Raw genomic sequence first — 17930 nt, forward strand, 5'->3', positions numbered from 1 at the left:
GTCATAACCATAGCCATTAGATGGGAGAGGAATTAGAATTGGATGGGAGAGAAAGTATCTATGGAGATTCTCAGTCATCCACCAGGTCCCAAAGGTGCTGAAGCAGCTTATTGGATGAAAAGTGAAACATCTTCAAAAAAAACAACAACAGAAAATCCAGTTGCCTCTTGGGGGGGAAAAAAACCACCTTTGGGACAAGAGAGAAAAGAACAGGAAAAAGGGGTGCTCTATGTCAGGAATCAGAGAAAGCAGCTAGATAAGCTAAGAAGCTTTCTAAGCTTTTAACAAGCAATTTTTGTTGTGGTCCGCCAGCAGCCTGCAGAGCTGGCAACAGAGTCGGACAGCAATGAGGCTGAGGAAGAACATGGGCCAGTCCTGGAGGCTGGGGAAGGCCCGGATGAGAGCTCTGCGTCAGAGGCAGAGGTGGGGCCAGGGTCACCGGGGAGTGATGTGCGGACTCTAGAGCCTCCAGAGGCTGACAATAGAGAGGCAGAGGAACAGGAGGAGCCTGTTCCTAATGCACGCATGAGAAGAGCTGCCAGAAGGCAAGAGCAGCTAAAGCAAAGAGGACGACTTGGGAGTAGGGCCAAGAGATGATTGGCCCCTCCCATAAGGCTTAAAAGACCAGCAACAGCTCTTGGGCTCTTTGCTGGAAAACAACATTGATAGACTTGTTTCTTGTCTTGCTGCATTTATTTCTTGTCGGCGTCTTCTGCTTCTGAACTTTTGCCAAGAAAAGCCTTTGGCAGTTTGCCTAATTAGACCAAGGTTGGTGATAAGACTGATGAATTGTGTTATGAAGAATTTGCTTTGATCTCAGCTGTTCTAATAAAGTCTGTTTGTTTTTGAACTGACTGAGTCTACTACTACCTACTTGGGCCTGGGTCACAACCCTTTCCTGGCATAGACACTGAAAATTAAAGGATGCTTCTAATCCAGCCTATGAAGCTCTAGGGCATCCTTCCCTAGCTTTGGGGAAATGTGATCAGGGATGATCACAGGTCAGGCTTGGTAGGGAATAACAGAGTGGAGACTAAGGCTGTCAAAGGCTACTGGAAGAACATGTCTTAGGAGTGCCAATATCAGGAGCCCAAATCACACTCTTATAATTGTCTTATTGTTGTGCGCAGGTGTGTGGAAGGAAGAGGGAGAAAGCAATCACCTTCTGAGCAGAAAGAGGGCATAATGATGAGAGAGAAACAGTCTTTGCTATATCTGCCTGGAAATTAGACACACTACCTTCTCGTTTTGATTTATGTTCCTGCTTCTCTAAGAAATACATTTAGGATTACCATTAACAAACCACTTTTCTATTGTAGGGAGGGCGGATCTGTTATTTGCCAAGGGTGGTTAAATGAGACAGTTAAATCTGACAGTTAAAGCAATGTGATGTCATTATGCAAATGATATATATATATATATATATATATATGGCCAGAAATGACATCATAGGTATTATGACATCATTGGCATAATCGCTGCACAGATGTTTTGATATGGAAATCTAGTCTGTTGAAAGGGAAATCTGTTACAGGGAAGCAAATGGCCTGCTGTTTATTTTCTCCCAAGATATTTCAAGAAAAAGCATGGAAATTAAAGGAGTGTGGGCAGAATATTTCTTTGGGAAAGAGAGAAATTTAACTCCGTCACCTTCACTATAGTTCAAGACTAGCTGCATCCATGGGCATGTGGGTGTGCACTCACAAAAAATCAAAGAGTACATTTTCACACAATTGTTGTAGGCTCCCAACACTGCCAACAGAAGCACAGCCGTCTTTATCTTTGTTAATGTACAGCCTTTTAGAAGAAGGAAAATGTTTAAATTCTCTTTTCTTGGTTTGTTTCCCATACCTGATGAAGGACAAGCTCCTCTCGAGGCTGCTGACCCAATCTGGAGATCCTCTCTGCTTCCTTGCTGCCGCCTCCCGACGGTGAAGGCTCCCCCTGGCCTTGGGGCTGCTCATACAGATCTTCTCCTGCCACGGCCTCCATGTCTTCGGAAGAGGGGATCTGCTGCAGGCGAGGCTTCTCACTGGATTTGGCCATGCGCTGTACGGGGGATGGAAGCAGGAAGACAATCATGAAGGAGCAGGCAAGCTCAGCAACCCAAAACTCACAGCCATCCCCGATTATGGAAATAGAAATGGTTGGCAGGAGATCTCAGCTTCAGCCTGTCATATATACTTGCCTATAAGCAGACCTTCAAATTTTAAAACAGAATATTATGAAAGATGTGCCGCCTGTGGATAAGCCTGTTTTTCCACAGATGGACTTATCTGTGAGCATACATAGGAAAGATGGGCACTTTTAAAAAGGTATTATCACATATAGCCTCCCAGAGTCATTTGATTGAGATAGGTGGCCATAGAAATTAAGAAAGAAAGAAGGAAGGAAGGAAGGAAGGAGGGAGGGAGGGAGGGAGGGACGGAGGAAGGAAGGAAGGAAGGAAGGAAGGAAGGAAGAAAGAAAGAAAGAAAGAAAGAAAGAAAGAAAGAAAGAAAGAAAGAAAGAAAGAAACTCTCAGATAAATTGAAACCAATTTGAGGGGGTGGGTGTTCATTTTGGCACCTAAAATTCTCAACTTATCTACGAGTATATATAGCGTTTTGAGGACTGAATAGCCCCTGGCCCTAGTGAGGCGTCACACTTTCTCGCTACAAATGTGCCCTTTCCTTGCTCTGCCAGCAATCCATCTTGTGTGATTTTAGCTTTTTTTTTAAAGAAATATTATTAATAACAGCATAATTTGAAAGATTCGATTCCAGATACACCCTTGAAAGACTGGGAGCATGCTCTATGGCCAATTCCAGGCCTTCTTCACTCTTGTGTTTTAGAAAGGTCCCGTGCCCTTAAAAAGCATCTGATATAAATAAATGGCCAGATCATGTTTCTCCATTAGTAACCTGTCCCCAAATGAATCGGAGCTCTTGTGGGGGGGGGGGGTAAGAAACATATTTTCTCCCCCAAATCCCTGGGATCACATCCTCCTGCTCAGTGGCTGAAGATGACCAAAACCTGAAGCCCACCTTTCCCAGCTGGGTCTGCTGCTTCAGATGCTCCAGGAGGAAAGCATGGTGCTGCTGGTAAGCCAGTTGCTGCTGCACAGTTCTGGGGTTGGATGGCAGAGGCTCTGAGCGAGTCCGTCCCAAGGGCTTATGGATCACCGGCATCGGCAGCCGCTCCGAAGGAAGCACCGATGGGCTGAAGTGAAAGGGGACAGATCCCAGTCCTGGAACTGCGAACAGAGGAGACATGGGGTTGAAGGTAGCAGGGGGCACCCCAAAAGGCTTAGAGGCACGTTCACATGTGGTGGGAACAAACGGATCCAGAAAATGGACCCTTGCAAATGCTGTAAAGAGTCCGAGAGAATTCTTAAAACTCGGCGTACATTTCTAGTCTAGAGTGGTGCAGAGCCCTGATGACGTGAGTGGGGAGAATGCAGCTAACTCACTGCTCGCTCCAGCAGTTCGATCCTGACCCGCTCAAGATTGACTCAGCCTTCCATCCTTTCAAGGTCGGTAAAACGAGGACCCAAAAGTTTTGGGGTCAATATGCTGATTCTGAAAACCGCTTAGAGAGGATTGTAAAGCACTGTGAAGCTGTATATAAGTCTAAGTGCTATTGCTATGGAAAGAGTCTGTTCTAAATGATGCACCGTAAGCATTGGGTTATGAAACTTGTCTATCTTCAGGTTTCTAGTCCACAAGACTAAAATAAAACCCCCACAATAAAGAAACAAATGAACCTAACCAAAACCATCTCCCAACAATACAAAGTGTCCCTTTTCACTCTCAGAATCCCAGCCTGCTTATTCTTACTCTACGGATAAAGGGACTGCAATTTAAAAAGAAGATAAGCAGGAGGGAATAACTTATACATTCTTCTCCCAAAGGGCTGAAAATTGTAGAGAACGGTATGAAAATTCGAAATCGCCAACGAAAATCCAGTGTCATCCCAAGAAATGCATTTACAGACACTTACCCAAAGCATAAATATATAAATCACTGAAAATGCAACAATATATGGATTGACTATAGTCAATCAAGTTTTATACCTCCAGGATTAGCCATTTTATACCTCCAGGATTAGCCATTTGGTACCTTCCAGAAATTTTGGGCTACATTTCCTACAACTGAGTTTGTGAATTTTATTTTACAAGAGATTAAAATTGGCCCTTTGAATAGGAGGCAGGAGCGTAAAATATCTGCAAGGGGCCATGTTACTGAACCCCGAAGTATAGGATCTCACTATAATTTAATTTACATTGCATATATATAGCTGCAATATTGCTGCACTTGAAGTAAGTCTGCCTTAAAGCTCTTCTTGCTAATACGCTGGTTTGCGGTTGTTTTTAATGGACTGTGGCATTTAAGTGTTTTCTTCCTTGCTACAATTGGGAAAAGCCTTCTGTTGTTCCTCCTCCTCCTCCTCTGAGGTTGCCATGCACAGAAAAATGCTCTGCAGGTCCTAAAAGGCTAATCCCAGGGCATTAGTGCATACATCTTGAGCTGATTTTGAATACAACATCAAGTCACTTGAGATGTTACTGCAGTGATTGAGATAATCAGTGGAAGTAGCAAATTGAAGGCCGATGTTCAACAGGCCCACAGGAGCGAAGCAGGACATTTCTTCTTTGACAGATAGTTACCATGCACCATGTCCCTGTTACCCCTTGACAATTATGCTCCTTCTGAAAGGCCTTTCTAGAAATGCTGAATGCTAATACCTGTGGGTGCACACCAAGAACTGTCCTACACCTTGCTAACGCTAGGCAGGCCTTCAAGGATTGCTGAACTCCAACTCCCAGCACCTCTCACCCAGTGGTGAAGTCCAATTTTGTTTTTTACTACTGGTTCTTTGGGTGTGGCTTGGTGGGCATGGCAGGAGAATACCGCAAAATCTCCATTCCCACCCCACTCCAGGGGAAGCGTACTGCAAAATCTCCATTCCCACCCCCCTCCAGGGGAAGGATACTGCAAAATTTCCATTCCCACCCCACTCCAGGGGAAGGATACTGCAAAATCTCCATTCCCACCCCACTCTGGGGAAGGATATTGCAAAATCTCCATTCCCACCCCTCTCTGGGGAAGGATACTGCAAAATCTCCATTCCCACCCCACTCCAGGGGAAGGATATTGAAAAATCTCCATTCCCACCCCACTTTGGGGCCAGCCAGAGGTGGTATTTTTACTGGTTCTCCGAACTGCTCAAAATTTCCGCTACTGGTTCTCCAGAACCTGTCAGAACCTGCTGGATTTCACCCCTGCTCTCACCTCTGGACAGGCTTCCTGGGGATCATGGAAGTTATAGTTCAGCAATCTAAGGAAAGGAAAGGTGCCTGTTTTCTGTGTTTTATGCTTCCCAAAAGATGAAAGACCGCATACTCACCTGTAACCAGAGGAGAGGGCTCCAGAATGATGACAGGGTGAAGTCGAGGGGACAGAGGGCTTCCGGGTTCGTGTTGCTCCAGGTTGGCAGGTAGGAACATGGGGGCATGAGTGCTAGTCAGGACAGGCACCTTGTGTGCAAGGCCTGGGTGTGCCCTGTGGTCACCGTCCCCCTGTACAGACAGAATTGGAGAGCGTGAATGAACAGCATTTCTCTGAATCCCAAGTTATTCTTCCCTGACAATCTCAAAGGAGCAATGCAGAGAAATTAGCTGGGACCTTACAAAAGACAAACAAAAACCAAAGAGAAAAAGAGAAAGGTGGAGTCGAGAACTTTAGGGAAAAACGGCAAATCCATGTTTTAAAAAAAATGTAGAAATTCTGTTTTTCAGAATTTTTCATCAGTTTACGTTAGAGCAAGTGGTTTAGGATGTTGACTTTTTAATGTTCTCCAAACTGGCTTTTCTTCCTGCAGATGTTTCACTACTGGGCTTTGTGTATTATCAGTCTACTGATGTACTGGTGATATTACCTGCCTAGTAATGAAACTTCTGTAGAAAGAGAAACAAACCCAGTAAATACCAAAAACTCAACAATCCTAGGCTCTCTCTCTCTATATATATATATATATTTACCAATATTCTCATATATATGCAATATATTTACTCTTCTGGAAGGCACTGAAGACCTGGTTCTGCCAGTGGGCCTGGGGAACCCAGAGTGGGATGGAGCCCATTAAATGGCTCGTGTGATCTGCTGTCGCCAAAGCAGGGGGTGATTTTGTTAGATTGTACTATATTTGATTCTTTTTGTTAGTTTTTATTGTTTTAAATGTGGTCTTATATTCTGTAAGCCGCCTTGAGTCGCCATGGGCGAATAGGCAGCAATATAAATTCAATAAATAAATAAATTAAATGAATAAATAAATATGTCAAATTTAGCAGGTGAATTTTCATTCTGCACTAGCTGTTTTCTTCCTTTAAAAATGATCTGCAGGCAATCCTCGACTTACAATGGTTTGTTTAATGACCGTTTGAAGTTGCATGATCACTGAAAAAAGTGATTTATGACTGTTTCCCACACTTATTATGGTTACAGCATCCCCCAGGGCCGTGTGATCACAATTCAGATGCTTGGCAACTGATTCATAATTATGATGGTGGGTCATGTGATCACGTTTTGAAACCATCTGACGAGGAAAGTTAATGGAGAAACCTGATTCACTTAACAACCATGCTACTAATTTAACCAGTGCAGTGATTCACTTAGCAGCTGGGGCAAACAACTCACTTAGCAAATGTCTTACTTAGAAACAGAAATTTTGAACTCAACTGTGGTCATAAGTAGAGGATGACCGGTATTTCCACTTAGGATTCCATTGGCCACTGTGATTCCCACCGTCTCCTGCTGCCTTTCTCAACCTACCACATATCTCAAGGCGACAAACATGGTTAGACTGCTGTTTTGGGAGTCCAGCTGCAATGTGTCTAGCACTTTCCTGGTTAGGAAAGTCAGACTGAAATGTGTCTAATCTACTGCATCAACCGCATTTCCTCTTGCCACAACCTCTTAAAACATACCCTGGCAGATGCTGCAGAAGTGGCTGGTAATCCGAGGGTGAGAGCTGGGAGAGAACTACTGGTCTGAAGAGCATATTGAGCCAGTGAACTTTCCTGCATTCTCAGGCGCTGAGCTAGTGGGGCCTATAAGGAGAAAAGAAAAGGAAAGTAGTAATCCACCCAGTTCAATAACTCTCAGAACAGTGAAACGTGTCCTGCGAGTATTGCTATATGTGTATGGTGGAATTCTCTGAGCCTGGGAACAAAGAATTACATGTCAACTCTCTGATGGAACCTCATAACCAAAAAGCAGAAATCTCAGAGACAAAGTCAGCAGGTTTATCACAAAGCGAAGCGTGCATGGTGGATCTTGTGGTTAGGACGCTGGTATGATGTTTGGCAGGCTGGCGTTTGAGACCCAGTTGCTGCTGTGGGATAGGGTGAGCTCCCCTCATTCGGTCCAGCTCCTGCTGACCCAGCAGTTCGAAAGCAGGCAACTATGATGGGTACCACTTCGGTGGGCAGCTTAGCGAGGACATGAAAGGAGTCCCCAATTGGATGTCTTCTGGGCAATGGTGATGTCACCAGCCAATCCTTTCAACCCGGAAGCACTTCAACACTCACAACATGATTGTAGCGATCACAAGGGGGAAAGGTTAGAGGGCCTTGGAAACTTTGATCCTCTAACTAAGTCGTAGTTGGATGGGGAGGATGCAAATCACTCATCTGATACCACAGAAATGTCCATCTGTTCCTTGTCTGCAATATTTGTTTAACTGGCCCACACCCATCCTTTACATAAGGGTTAAAGTAAGTGTGGAAGGATTCTCTGATTCTCATGCCAAGGAAAACAAGGCCAGAAATAAATGCTAGAAACCTTCAAAGTGGCAAATAAAAATCCATAGGAAGATTGATATGGAAATACGGGAGGAAGAGAGCTGGGTGGGAATAACATATAAAAGGGGCATTCTTCAGCATTGTTAGAACCACCCATAACGATTGAAATAGCAGATAAATTGCACAAATTCAATAGGTAAACTTCTTGTATGCATGATTCTGTGCAATACTGTAAGTCTACTGTATTCATCAAAACCTTTTGAGTTTGCCTGGGAATATGGAGTGAGGAAAAAGGTGAACTGCCATAGCTCTGATGGGTATCCACCAGTGGTGGGTTTCAATTTTTTTTTACTATCGGTTCTGTGGGTGTGGCTTGGTGGGCGTGGCAGGGGAAGGATACTGTAAAATCTCCATTTCCACCCCAATCCAGGGGAAGGTTACTGCAAAATCCTCATTTCTTCCCAATCAGCTGGGACTCAGGAGGCAGAGAATAGATGATGGCGGGGCCAGTCAGAATTTTTACTACCGGTTCTCCGAACTACCCAGAATTTCCGCTACCGGTTCTCCAGAACTGGTCAGAACCTGCTGAAACCCACCTCTGGTATCCACCTTTACCCTGTTATGTATTGTGAAAGGTAACAGGCATCAGCCACAGGTTCAGCCTGAAAATAGGTCTCCATCAGGGCTATCAAAGAATCCACATTCTCTTACAGAAGAGTATATGGTTTCACTTCCCTCCAATTCTGCAGGTGTGGCATCAGGGAAAGGCTCTGTATTTATTTAAGCCTTTCTTATTTCACATATGTACTATTGACAACAAGGACTGTTGCTGCTGCTGCTGAGAACCAAATGGAAGCACCTTGTCTGAGATGAAACTCAAGAGTCCATCAAGCCAGGCCCTGTTAGCGCTGACCAGCATCAGCCCTTTAGGGTTCGGACTTGCCTAACAAGATTTGGAGTAAACCTGGGACTTTCTGAGCTCAACTGATGTGCTACAATTTTTCCAGAACAGTAATTGGCAAATGTATGCATGAACAAATGAAAAAAATAGCAAAGTCAGAAGAATATCCAAGAAAACAAAAATATAGCAACAATGAATTTTCCCCCTTTGCAATCTATTTAAAAATGTGCAAAAACAATGTGGAAAAATACTATACAGAGTGTGTATGTGTGTGTGTTCCTTGATGTTCTCCGAGTTTGATGATGTTACTACAGGCATTTCATTACCAAACTAGGTACCGTCATCAGCACTGATGATGTTAAGTAGTTTGGTAATGAAACATCTGCAAGAACACCAAGTTCAGCAAGCACCAAGGATCTCACAGTTCAACCCTGAGCTATAAATATTCTCTTCTATTGATATTGTAGTATAAAGAATACGTGGGAAGTGGAATTCTTATATTGTAGAATAAAACCAATCAACAGGAAATTAAAAAAAAAAGTCACTGTCCCAAGGCATATCGTATAGTAAGAAACAGACATACTGGGTCTTGCCTCCACAAATAGGATTTTGGTAGGTGGAGACGTTATCTCAGTGACTCGGCAGAGTTTTCTCTAACACTTCCAATACAAGAGATGAATTTTTCAGTATCCATATTAAAGCTTCCGCACACAGGTTTTATATCTGATTTGATTCTTTGAATGGGTGACTCATCCATCCCCATGTAAAGAGCAGGATATACATTTAGTAAAGAAGTGTAAAATGGAAAGGCGACCCAAAACCATTAAGCCCCAATTGATAATAAGGTTGAAATTAACATGTAAGTTCTGACTGAAGAGCAGAAGCTAATTCGCTTCCCCTTTTACTCAATGGCTAGAGGATTTGATCAGCTGCACGCAACTGAGTAAGCAGCTATTTGCACGCCCCTTGATGGCACTCATTCTTCATCTCTCAAGGTCCATGTCATCAGTCGTCTTGGCTACTTTCCTATGGGTTCCATACCTCTTGGACAAGCCCTGGTGGGGCTCCATGTTCTGGCACCAAGCTGTCATTGGGTGAACTGCATCCGGAGACTGGGGTGCTGCTGCTGCTGGGGGATGAATCTGCAGGTGATGAGAGAGGACACAAAGCTTGGGTTACGGGACAGGCAGAACAAGCAAAGTGAGGGTCAAGGACACCATCCCAGAATCTGTAGCATAAGAGCAGCTGGTTGGGGAAGATCGTTTTACTCTGAAATTGGGATCTTGTCTTCAAATGAACTGCTTAGAAGCTCAAGGGCTGCTATGCTGAGAACCATCACAATCCCCAAGGGTGCCAATTCATTATCCCAGGAATTATTTCAAATTGTCTATCTCCGCTCCATTCTAATGGCAAGGAGGGCACACCAGAAAAAAGTCCCTTCCCACCAAATCCTTTGTATGGGTTCGTCTTACCAATGGCTTCCGCCGGGCGCCTTTTCAAGGAAGGGGGAGCGCTTTCCTTCCTGGTCAGTGGGTTTTTGCGCCGTTCAGTTTTTTTAGCTTTACAACGCAACTTCAGGTTGGGCTCAGAGGCTAAAAAAAAAAAAAAAAAAAATACAGAGAAGAAGTCAGAAGTGCTTGGAGCAAAAGTTCACCTAGCTCAGCAGAGAATGCATCTTACAGTGCTTAGCAAGACCCTGCAGAGGGAGAGGTGGTTCAAGGCATTTGGCAGCACAAAATCAACCATGGCATTTGCCAGCACACTAAAATGAGCGTTATCCAAGACCACAGCAATGCAAATGATCTCAGATCATCCCGTTTATTTAGTCTCCTCTGTCTTTTGGATAAATGTCTTTCCCAGAGACTTTGGCACCTCAAGTATAACTTTTTAGTTCTCAGGCTTTCAAACTGGATTTTAAATTAATGTCAATTCATATTGCTTTAGTTTTTGAATGGCCACCTTGTGGCTGTATATAGTGGTTTTATTTTGCATTTTATTTGGTTTTATTATATATGTTTTATCCATTTGTTTAGTGTCTTTTATTGCAAATCACTGGGAGAGTTTTGACTATTGAGGTGGTTTAAAAATTATCTCCCACTGAACAACTGAACTCCGGGAAAAATGCTGGGTTGGATAGAGGAAAACCTGTTGAAATATTGCCAACAGAATGGTCAAAATAGCCCTCTAAATGAAATTATGGGAAGCATCTGAGCCACATCTTAGCTTCCACTTCTGTTTTCACTGCTTGAAGGATGCAACTATTTTTATACAGTGAAGACCATTGTAGCCTTTTCAAGGGGTAAGCCAATCCCAACAAGTAGAGGGCCTAGGACAGGGGTGTCAAACCCAAGGCCTGGGGGCCGGATGTGGCCCACAAGATACTCAGATATAGCCTGCGGGCCACCTTGGAAACAGCAAAGGACTGGTCAGCAATGCTTTTGCCAGTGCAAATGGGCTCCCAAGCTCCATTTTCGGCTGCCAAGGCCTCCTGCCAATGGCAGAGGATTGCAGGAGGCCGTGGCAGCTGAAAATGGAGCTTGGGAACCTGTTTTCACCGGCAGAGTGCTCGAGTGCTAGCCCCAACAGGAGTGACATTGGGCTGGCAGCGCCCACCCCAGCCCTTTTGAGGTCAAATACCACTCTGATGCGGCCCTCAATGAAATCGAGCTTGACACCCCTGGCCTAGGACAAAAACTAAGTTTAAGAGAAATTAAAAGTAACAGAATTAATATCATATTAATATATGATCTACGAAAGACTAGATGTTGATTTCCCATGTACATCTCAGTTTAATTTCTCTAATAACTCAATATAATACAGCAGCAATTCCAAGGCTGCCTGCTTTTTTTTTTTGCTTTTTTTTTCTTTTTTTGGCTTCTTTCTATCTGTCCCCATTCTTCTTCCTCTCCCCAGAAAGATTTCTGTTCCAAGAAATTCTTTTGCAAAATCACTGCTTGAGCAAGAGTTTCACATTTTTGTTTATATCACCACCATTGCACCTCTACACACCACCTTTCCTCCATTAGCACTTCATTAGTAGAGAGTGAGAGATTCCAATTAAAGGCCATGGCCGTGAATAATCAAGAGGAGTTGTGGTTTTATGTTTGATAGGATCCTGCATTAATGGATCTGACAAGGAGCCATCTTTTTGTAGGAGATTAACAGAGCTACTTTTAGCCCTGAAATCTGATTTTTTTTTTCAGTTATCACTGTTGGGGGACTGAACCTTGGGTCTTTATTGTGCGAAGCATGTGCTCTGCCAAGGATTTATTTCTTTAAAAGAGGTTGTGACGACAAATAAGTCAGTGGCCTTTCATTTATTATTTGATGGTTCAGGTTCCCGTTCCCCCTGTTGCTACCAAAACATTGAGATCCTAGAGAAAATCTGGTTTTGTGAGCAGCATACACATTCAGGGGGAGAAAAAAGCAATAAAACAGAACCACTTTTACAAGACTGATGAAACCCCTTTGCAAGCTTACAATCAAAATGACACAAGAAGAAAAAAGCAAGGAGGAGGCAGAAGGGGGTGGGGAACCAAACACATGGTGTCACCTCCTAAAAATCACAATTTATTCCTAGAATATTCAGCTGGAACAAACAAACAAAAAAACTACATGAAAAATAATGTTGTGCATGTATCTCAAGTAAGTTCATATGAACCTCCACTGATTCCTTTCTTTTACTCTTGTTTTTTTCCCCTGAACAACCCAGCGCCTAGCTATGCCTTTGATATTAGTTTATTATGCAGGTACTGGCAGTTCCTCATATTACCCAAACCCTACACTATAAAATGATTTCCTGGCAAAAGTCCGGTGTTATTAGTCCAGCTAAAGCGGAGCATCAAGGCTGTTCCACTTCCTTTTTTCCTGTCATTTGGAAACTTAATAGCCTCAAAGAGAAACTCAAATAAGACCTTTTACCTGTTTTCCTTAATGGAAAGTGCTCTGGAGAACCCCTGGAGTTGTTGGGAACAGGAGGGAAAAAAGGATGGAGCATAGGATTCGGTGGACCTTCATGTTCCATTGGCTCCAAGGACCTGGATAAAGCATGAGAAAGAGATTTGTGGGTAACATTCCTAGATCAGATTATGATGAATATTAAGGGAAGGGAATGAGCCTGCGGGTTAAGAAGTCTCCAGTCTGAAACTAGCCTCTTTGCCAAGATTCTCTAGAGTCAGCCCATAATTCATTGCTGATGTCAACCCTGAAGTGAACCTGTCTGAAGCCATCTTGGAGTCATCAGGGTTGCCACAAAACTGTGAGGGGGGAAATAGTTAGATGGGGTTTTGTAACAATAAAGTTTTCCTCTGGGAACCAAGGAAATTCGCACAGGTGGCTGGACAGAGGACGGCAAGTAACCAGACAACCGGTCAGCACCTGAATTGGACAGTGTGACCAGTGACTTGGGAGGGGGAAGGGAAATTTTTTACTTTTAATTAGGTGAACGCCGTGGGAAATTTTAGATTCGGCTTTCACCAGTTGTGCCAATATGAAGTATTCAATAAGCTGTTCTTTGAGGAATTTGCCTGCCTTGGAATTGTGTTTCTATGGGTGCATTACTTGGAACGCTGACTTCAAGCTGAATTATCAACCCTGAAGCAGTGACGGTATTCAAATTTTTTTACTACAAGTTCTGTGGGCATGGCTTGGTGGGCGTGGTGTGGCTTGGTGGGCATGGCAGGGGAAGGATACTGCAAAATCTCCATTCTCACCCCATTCCAGGGGAGGATACTGCAAAATCCCCATTCCCTCCCCCCTCCTGGGGAAAGGATATTGCAAAATCTCCATTCCCACCCCACTCTGGGGCCAGCCACAGGTGGTATTTGCTGGTTCTCCGAACTACTCAAAATTTCCGCTACTGGAAATATATTCCTGTTCAATTACAAATGTCAGAGCTCAAAATTGGTCACTACTACCTGCAAAGCCTATGGTTGCCTTCCGAGCAAACATTTCAGAACTGCTTCTAGATCCATGCTGGATCATGAAAGGCTGAAGTCACAACTTGAAGAATTGAGTCATGAAGAAAGAAGCTGAGGAGGTCTTACACTTTTCCTTCAGAAGCATTGTGAACAAGTAGCTTTGAAAGTCCTGCCCAATTTTGTTCTTCTGAGCTGGTCAGCGCCATTCAAAGTTGAAGTTTCGAGAGGATCCGCATGTCTCCTTACTTAAGTAATGACCACAAATGGCTTAAGAACTTAAGTTTGGTACTTCTGGATCAACATGTGAAAGACGGCAGGATGAAAGAGCAATTGCATTGTGATGGGTTTTCAGAGTTCTTTCCAATTGTGAGGTCACTGTCTTCTGAAATAAAGGTTCTGCATCTTGGTTTGGGGGAATGTTTAGTATCCTTAGGATTGTGTAAGGTGGGTTTTTTCTCCTCCTTCATTCTTTGGAAACCTTGACAAATTTGCCCATTTTCAGGGAAGAGAGGGCACAAAAGAAACTTTCAATCTGCTGTATCTCTTTCAGCATTTTTACAATTATTGTTTAGATTGCCTCTCTCTCTTCCTTAGCTTTACCCTTTTGACTGCAATAAGGAATCAGTACATACAGACCATGTTGGATTTGCATACCACATTGGTCCAGGGGTGAAATCCAGAAGCTTCTGACAGGTTCTGAAGAACCGGTAGTGGAAATTTTGAGCAGTTCGGAGAGCCGGCAAATACCACCTCCGGCTGGCCCCAGAGTGGGGTGGGAATGGAGATTTTGCAATATCTTTCCCCCAAGAGTGGGGAGGGAATGGGGATTTTGCAGTCTCCTTCCTCTGCCATGCCCACTAAGCCATGCCCACCAAGCCCACCAAGCCACGGCCACAGAACCGGTAGTAAAAAAAAATTGGATTTCACCACTGCATTGGCCCCAAAAATAGTCTTTTTAAAAAAATTAAATGGCTGCAACCCAGTGCTTTGTTTGGAAGCAAGGCTGGATTATCTTCTGGGATTGACGCCCAAGGCCAGCCCAGAATCTCCCAAATGTTTATGAAAAAATGTTACCCACTGTCACCTCTATGAAACTGCCATTGCCTTTTTCCTGTGTGTGTGACAGGCCTCAAGTCACCCAGCTGGTTTTGTGCCTAAGGCAGGTCTAGACTTGTGATCTCTTGGTTCTGGCCTGGGTGCCTTTAAGAATTAAATCAAACTGACACTCATATATTGTGTACACTCAAAGTCCTTACAGACTTATTTTAGGATCCTGCATTATGGGACGGCTTAAGAGCCTACAAAGACCTTAACTTAATCTTATACAGACATATGATTATTAATGAAAAAGAGGAGGTAAGCTTGGCTTAGGGGGCATTCCCTAGAGCTGCGGTGGCGCAGTGGTTAGAGTGCAATACAGCAGGCTACTTCTGCCAATCACCGGCTGCCAGCAGTTTGGCAGATCGAATCTCACCAGGCTCAAGGTTGACTGAGCCTTCCATCCTTCCGAGGTCGGTAAAATGAGGACCCAGACTGTTGGGGGACAATATAGTGACTCTGTAAACCGCTTAGAGAGGGCTGTAAAGCACTGTGAAACGGTATATAAGTCTAAATGCTATTGCTATTGCTAGGGGAATAACAGAGAACCACATCACCAACCAGCTTCCTAGTATTTTGTGGTTGGCTATGACAACTATTGCAGCTTTCGGAGAAGGTGTTTGCCCTCCCTTCCATGGTGGCCATTTTAGGAAGCATTCATGACATGCTTTCCAGCCAACCCCACATCCAAACTATTCATTGTATCCCTGTTCTCCAGAATCAGTGAAAATCTGGGCAAGCACCGTAGCTGGTTGACTGGTGTTTTCCTTGAAAAGGATCAAGCCCCACTTCAGCAAGACCAACTCTTGCCTTGGTCTGCACAAAACCACAGCTTAAGCGTAAGTTATCCTGGCCTCCTCCAATGTGGTTGGGGATGACTGGAGTCCTACTCCAACGCATCTAGTTTGCTTTAGATTGAAAGGGGTGTTACCAAACTGCCTGTTTCGTTACAGGGTATGTGTGTTTGTGTGCATTTAAAGAAGGATTCCCCATCCCAAACAGAAATATTGCTCGGAAGGAAGCTTTTTTCCATGTCCCTCCAGCCCCTCCGACAGGAAACTAAAGCCAGTGAAAGTCAGCAGAGCTGAGTAGCTTCTCCCTTTATAGCAACACCCAAAGTGCCGTGTCTGAAACTAGGCCAAGGACCTTAGCAAGGGTGTAACAATAAAGAAGAAAACAGGACACTGGTGTGGTGTGTGTGTGTGTGTGTGTGCAACTAGTCCTGGACAATGAAAGCAGAGAAATGATCTTAGCTGCAAAAGATCTACCAGGGGATGTAATTCAACCCACACAGATCAAGATCCCAGGGCTATTAACAGGCTCATGTTCTCTTTCACAGAGGACACATCCATGAAACAGCAAAGGCAGGTTACGGTGCTGTAAAACAAAGTGGACTATAGTGCTTTTAAAAATACGTAGGGCGCTAAAGTGAACGAGGTAAATATGCAAGGAAGTCAAGTCCTGTCAGTTGTAGCCAGGGCCGGAGAGGGCCATCCCAGCCAGATTAATGTTATCAGTTTAACTAGGGTGACATCTGTCATGGATAACTCAAGGACATCTCCCTTTGATTAAACTGGGGTGCGATGCAGGGTACAGCATCAACCTAATCAGTCAACCATCCACTCCTTTACATCCTAAAAAGTCTTTCTAACTAGAATCTCAGAATCAGAATTGAGCTGGAAGGGACCTTGGAGGTCTTCTTGTCCAACCCTCTCCTCAAGCAGGAGATCCTATACTGGTGATGGCTAATCTTTTTGCCGTCGCGTGCCAAAAGCGGGGGGAGCGGGGTGTGCGTGTGTCACGCAAGCGCGTGCCCACACACATAATTCAATGCCCCCCCCGTGCCCCGCCCCCCGCCCACGCATGCGTGTGCGACCATCCTGTACTCCCCCCCCGCTTTTGGAACACGATGGCAAAAAGGTTACCGTTGGGCCCGGTAGGCCTGTTTTTTGCCCTCCCCGGGCCTTCTTGGAGCCTGGGGAGGGTGAAAACAGCCTCCCCCCCCACCAGAGGCTGGAAACGGCCTGTTTCCTGACTTCCGGTGGGACAGGAAGGCCCATTTTTTGCTCTCTCCAGGCTTCAGAGGCTTTCTTGGAGCCTGGGGAGGGCGAAAACAGCCTGCCCTACCCACCCCCCAGACCTCCTGAGGGCGGAAACGGCCCATTTCCCGACTTCTGATGGGCCTGGAAATCAGCTGTCCAGCACACCCATGCATGCTGGAGCTGAGCTAGGGTAACGCTCACGTGCCAAAGGTTTGCCATCACCACCTTATATCATTTCAGATAGTTGGCTATCCAGTCTTTTCTTCAGAACCTCCAGTGATGAAGCACCCACAACCTCTGAAGGTGAGCTGTTCCACTGGTTAATTGTTCTCACTGTTAGGAAGTTTCTCCTTAATTCCAGGTTGTTTCTCTCCTTGATTAGTTTCCATCCATTGATTCTTGCCCTGCCTTCTGGTACTTTGGAAAATAGGTTGACAAACCGCGCCCCCCCCCTTTTATGTTCCTCAAATACTTGAATACTGCTACCATGTCCTCCCTAGTCTTTCTTTTCTCTAGATTGGCCATATTCAATTCCTGCAACCGTTCTTCATATGTTTGGTCTCCAGGCCTTTAATCTTCTTAGTTGCTCTTTTTTTGCACTTTTTCCAAAGTCTCAACATCTTTTTTGTAATGTGGTGACCAAAACTGGATGCAGTATTCCTGGCGTGGCCTTACTAAGGCTTTATAGAGTGGTACTAATACTTCAAATGATTTTGATTCTATGCCTTTGTTTATACAACCAAGGTTTGTATTAGCTTTTTTGGTTGCTATCACACACTGCTGGCTCATGTTTAAGTGATTGTCCACTAGGACTCTAAGGTCCCTCTTAGAGTTACTGTTCTTGAGCCAGGTTTTGCCTAATTTGTACTTGTACAAGTTGGTTTTTCCTGCCTAGGTGTAAAACCCTGCATATCTCCACATTAAATTTCATGTTGTCGGATAGGGCTCCTTGCTCAAGTCTGTCAAGATCTGTTTGGATCCTGAGTTTGTCTTCTGGGATGTTGGTTTATTTCTGCCAGCTTAGTGTCATCTGCAAATCTGATGAGTTCCCCTTCTGTTCCCTCATCATTCCTGCAAGCTGCATTGGTCATGCTGGTTGGGGATGATGGAAACTGTAACAAGACCAATTCTTAAAGAAGACATTAAGAAGTCTGTTGATGTTCCAGCATGTGAGGTTTGCCAATGTA

At 44.3% G+C, this 17930-nt stretch overlaps 1 protein-coding gene across 9 annotated transcripts in view; it reads right to left on the minus strand.

The window, feature by feature from the left end:
- Nucleotides 1–17930, minus strand: part of HDAC7 (histone deacetylase 7) — a 257378-nt gene that overhangs the window by 39366 nt on the left and 200082 nt on the right. For all 9 annotated transcript variants that reach the window (XM_058173332.1, XM_058173337.1, XM_058173334.1 and 6 more), the window contains 7 exons: nucleotides 12606–12721; nucleotides 10157–10276; nucleotides 9726–9826; nucleotides 6968–7090; nucleotides 5389–5560; nucleotides 3027–3235; nucleotides 1852–2049 (listed from right to left, as the gene is read on the minus strand). In XM_058173332.1, coding sequence (XP_058029315.1) covers nucleotides 1852–2049; nucleotides 3027–3235; nucleotides 5389–5560; nucleotides 6968–7090; nucleotides 9726–9826; nucleotides 10157–10276; nucleotides 12606–12721 — 1039 coding nt within the window. The remainder of the gene's footprint in view (nucleotides 1–1851; nucleotides 2050–3026; nucleotides 3236–5388; nucleotides 5561–6967; nucleotides 7091–9725; nucleotides 9827–10156; nucleotides 10277–12605; nucleotides 12722–17930) is intronic.

The sequence above is a fragment of the Ahaetulla prasina genome, chromosome 2 (genome assembly GCF_028640845.1).
Source record: "Ahaetulla prasina isolate Xishuangbanna chromosome 2, ASM2864084v1, whole genome shotgun sequence".
Lineage (NCBI taxonomy): Eukaryota > Metazoa > Chordata > Lepidosauria > Squamata > Colubridae > Ahaetulla > Ahaetulla prasina.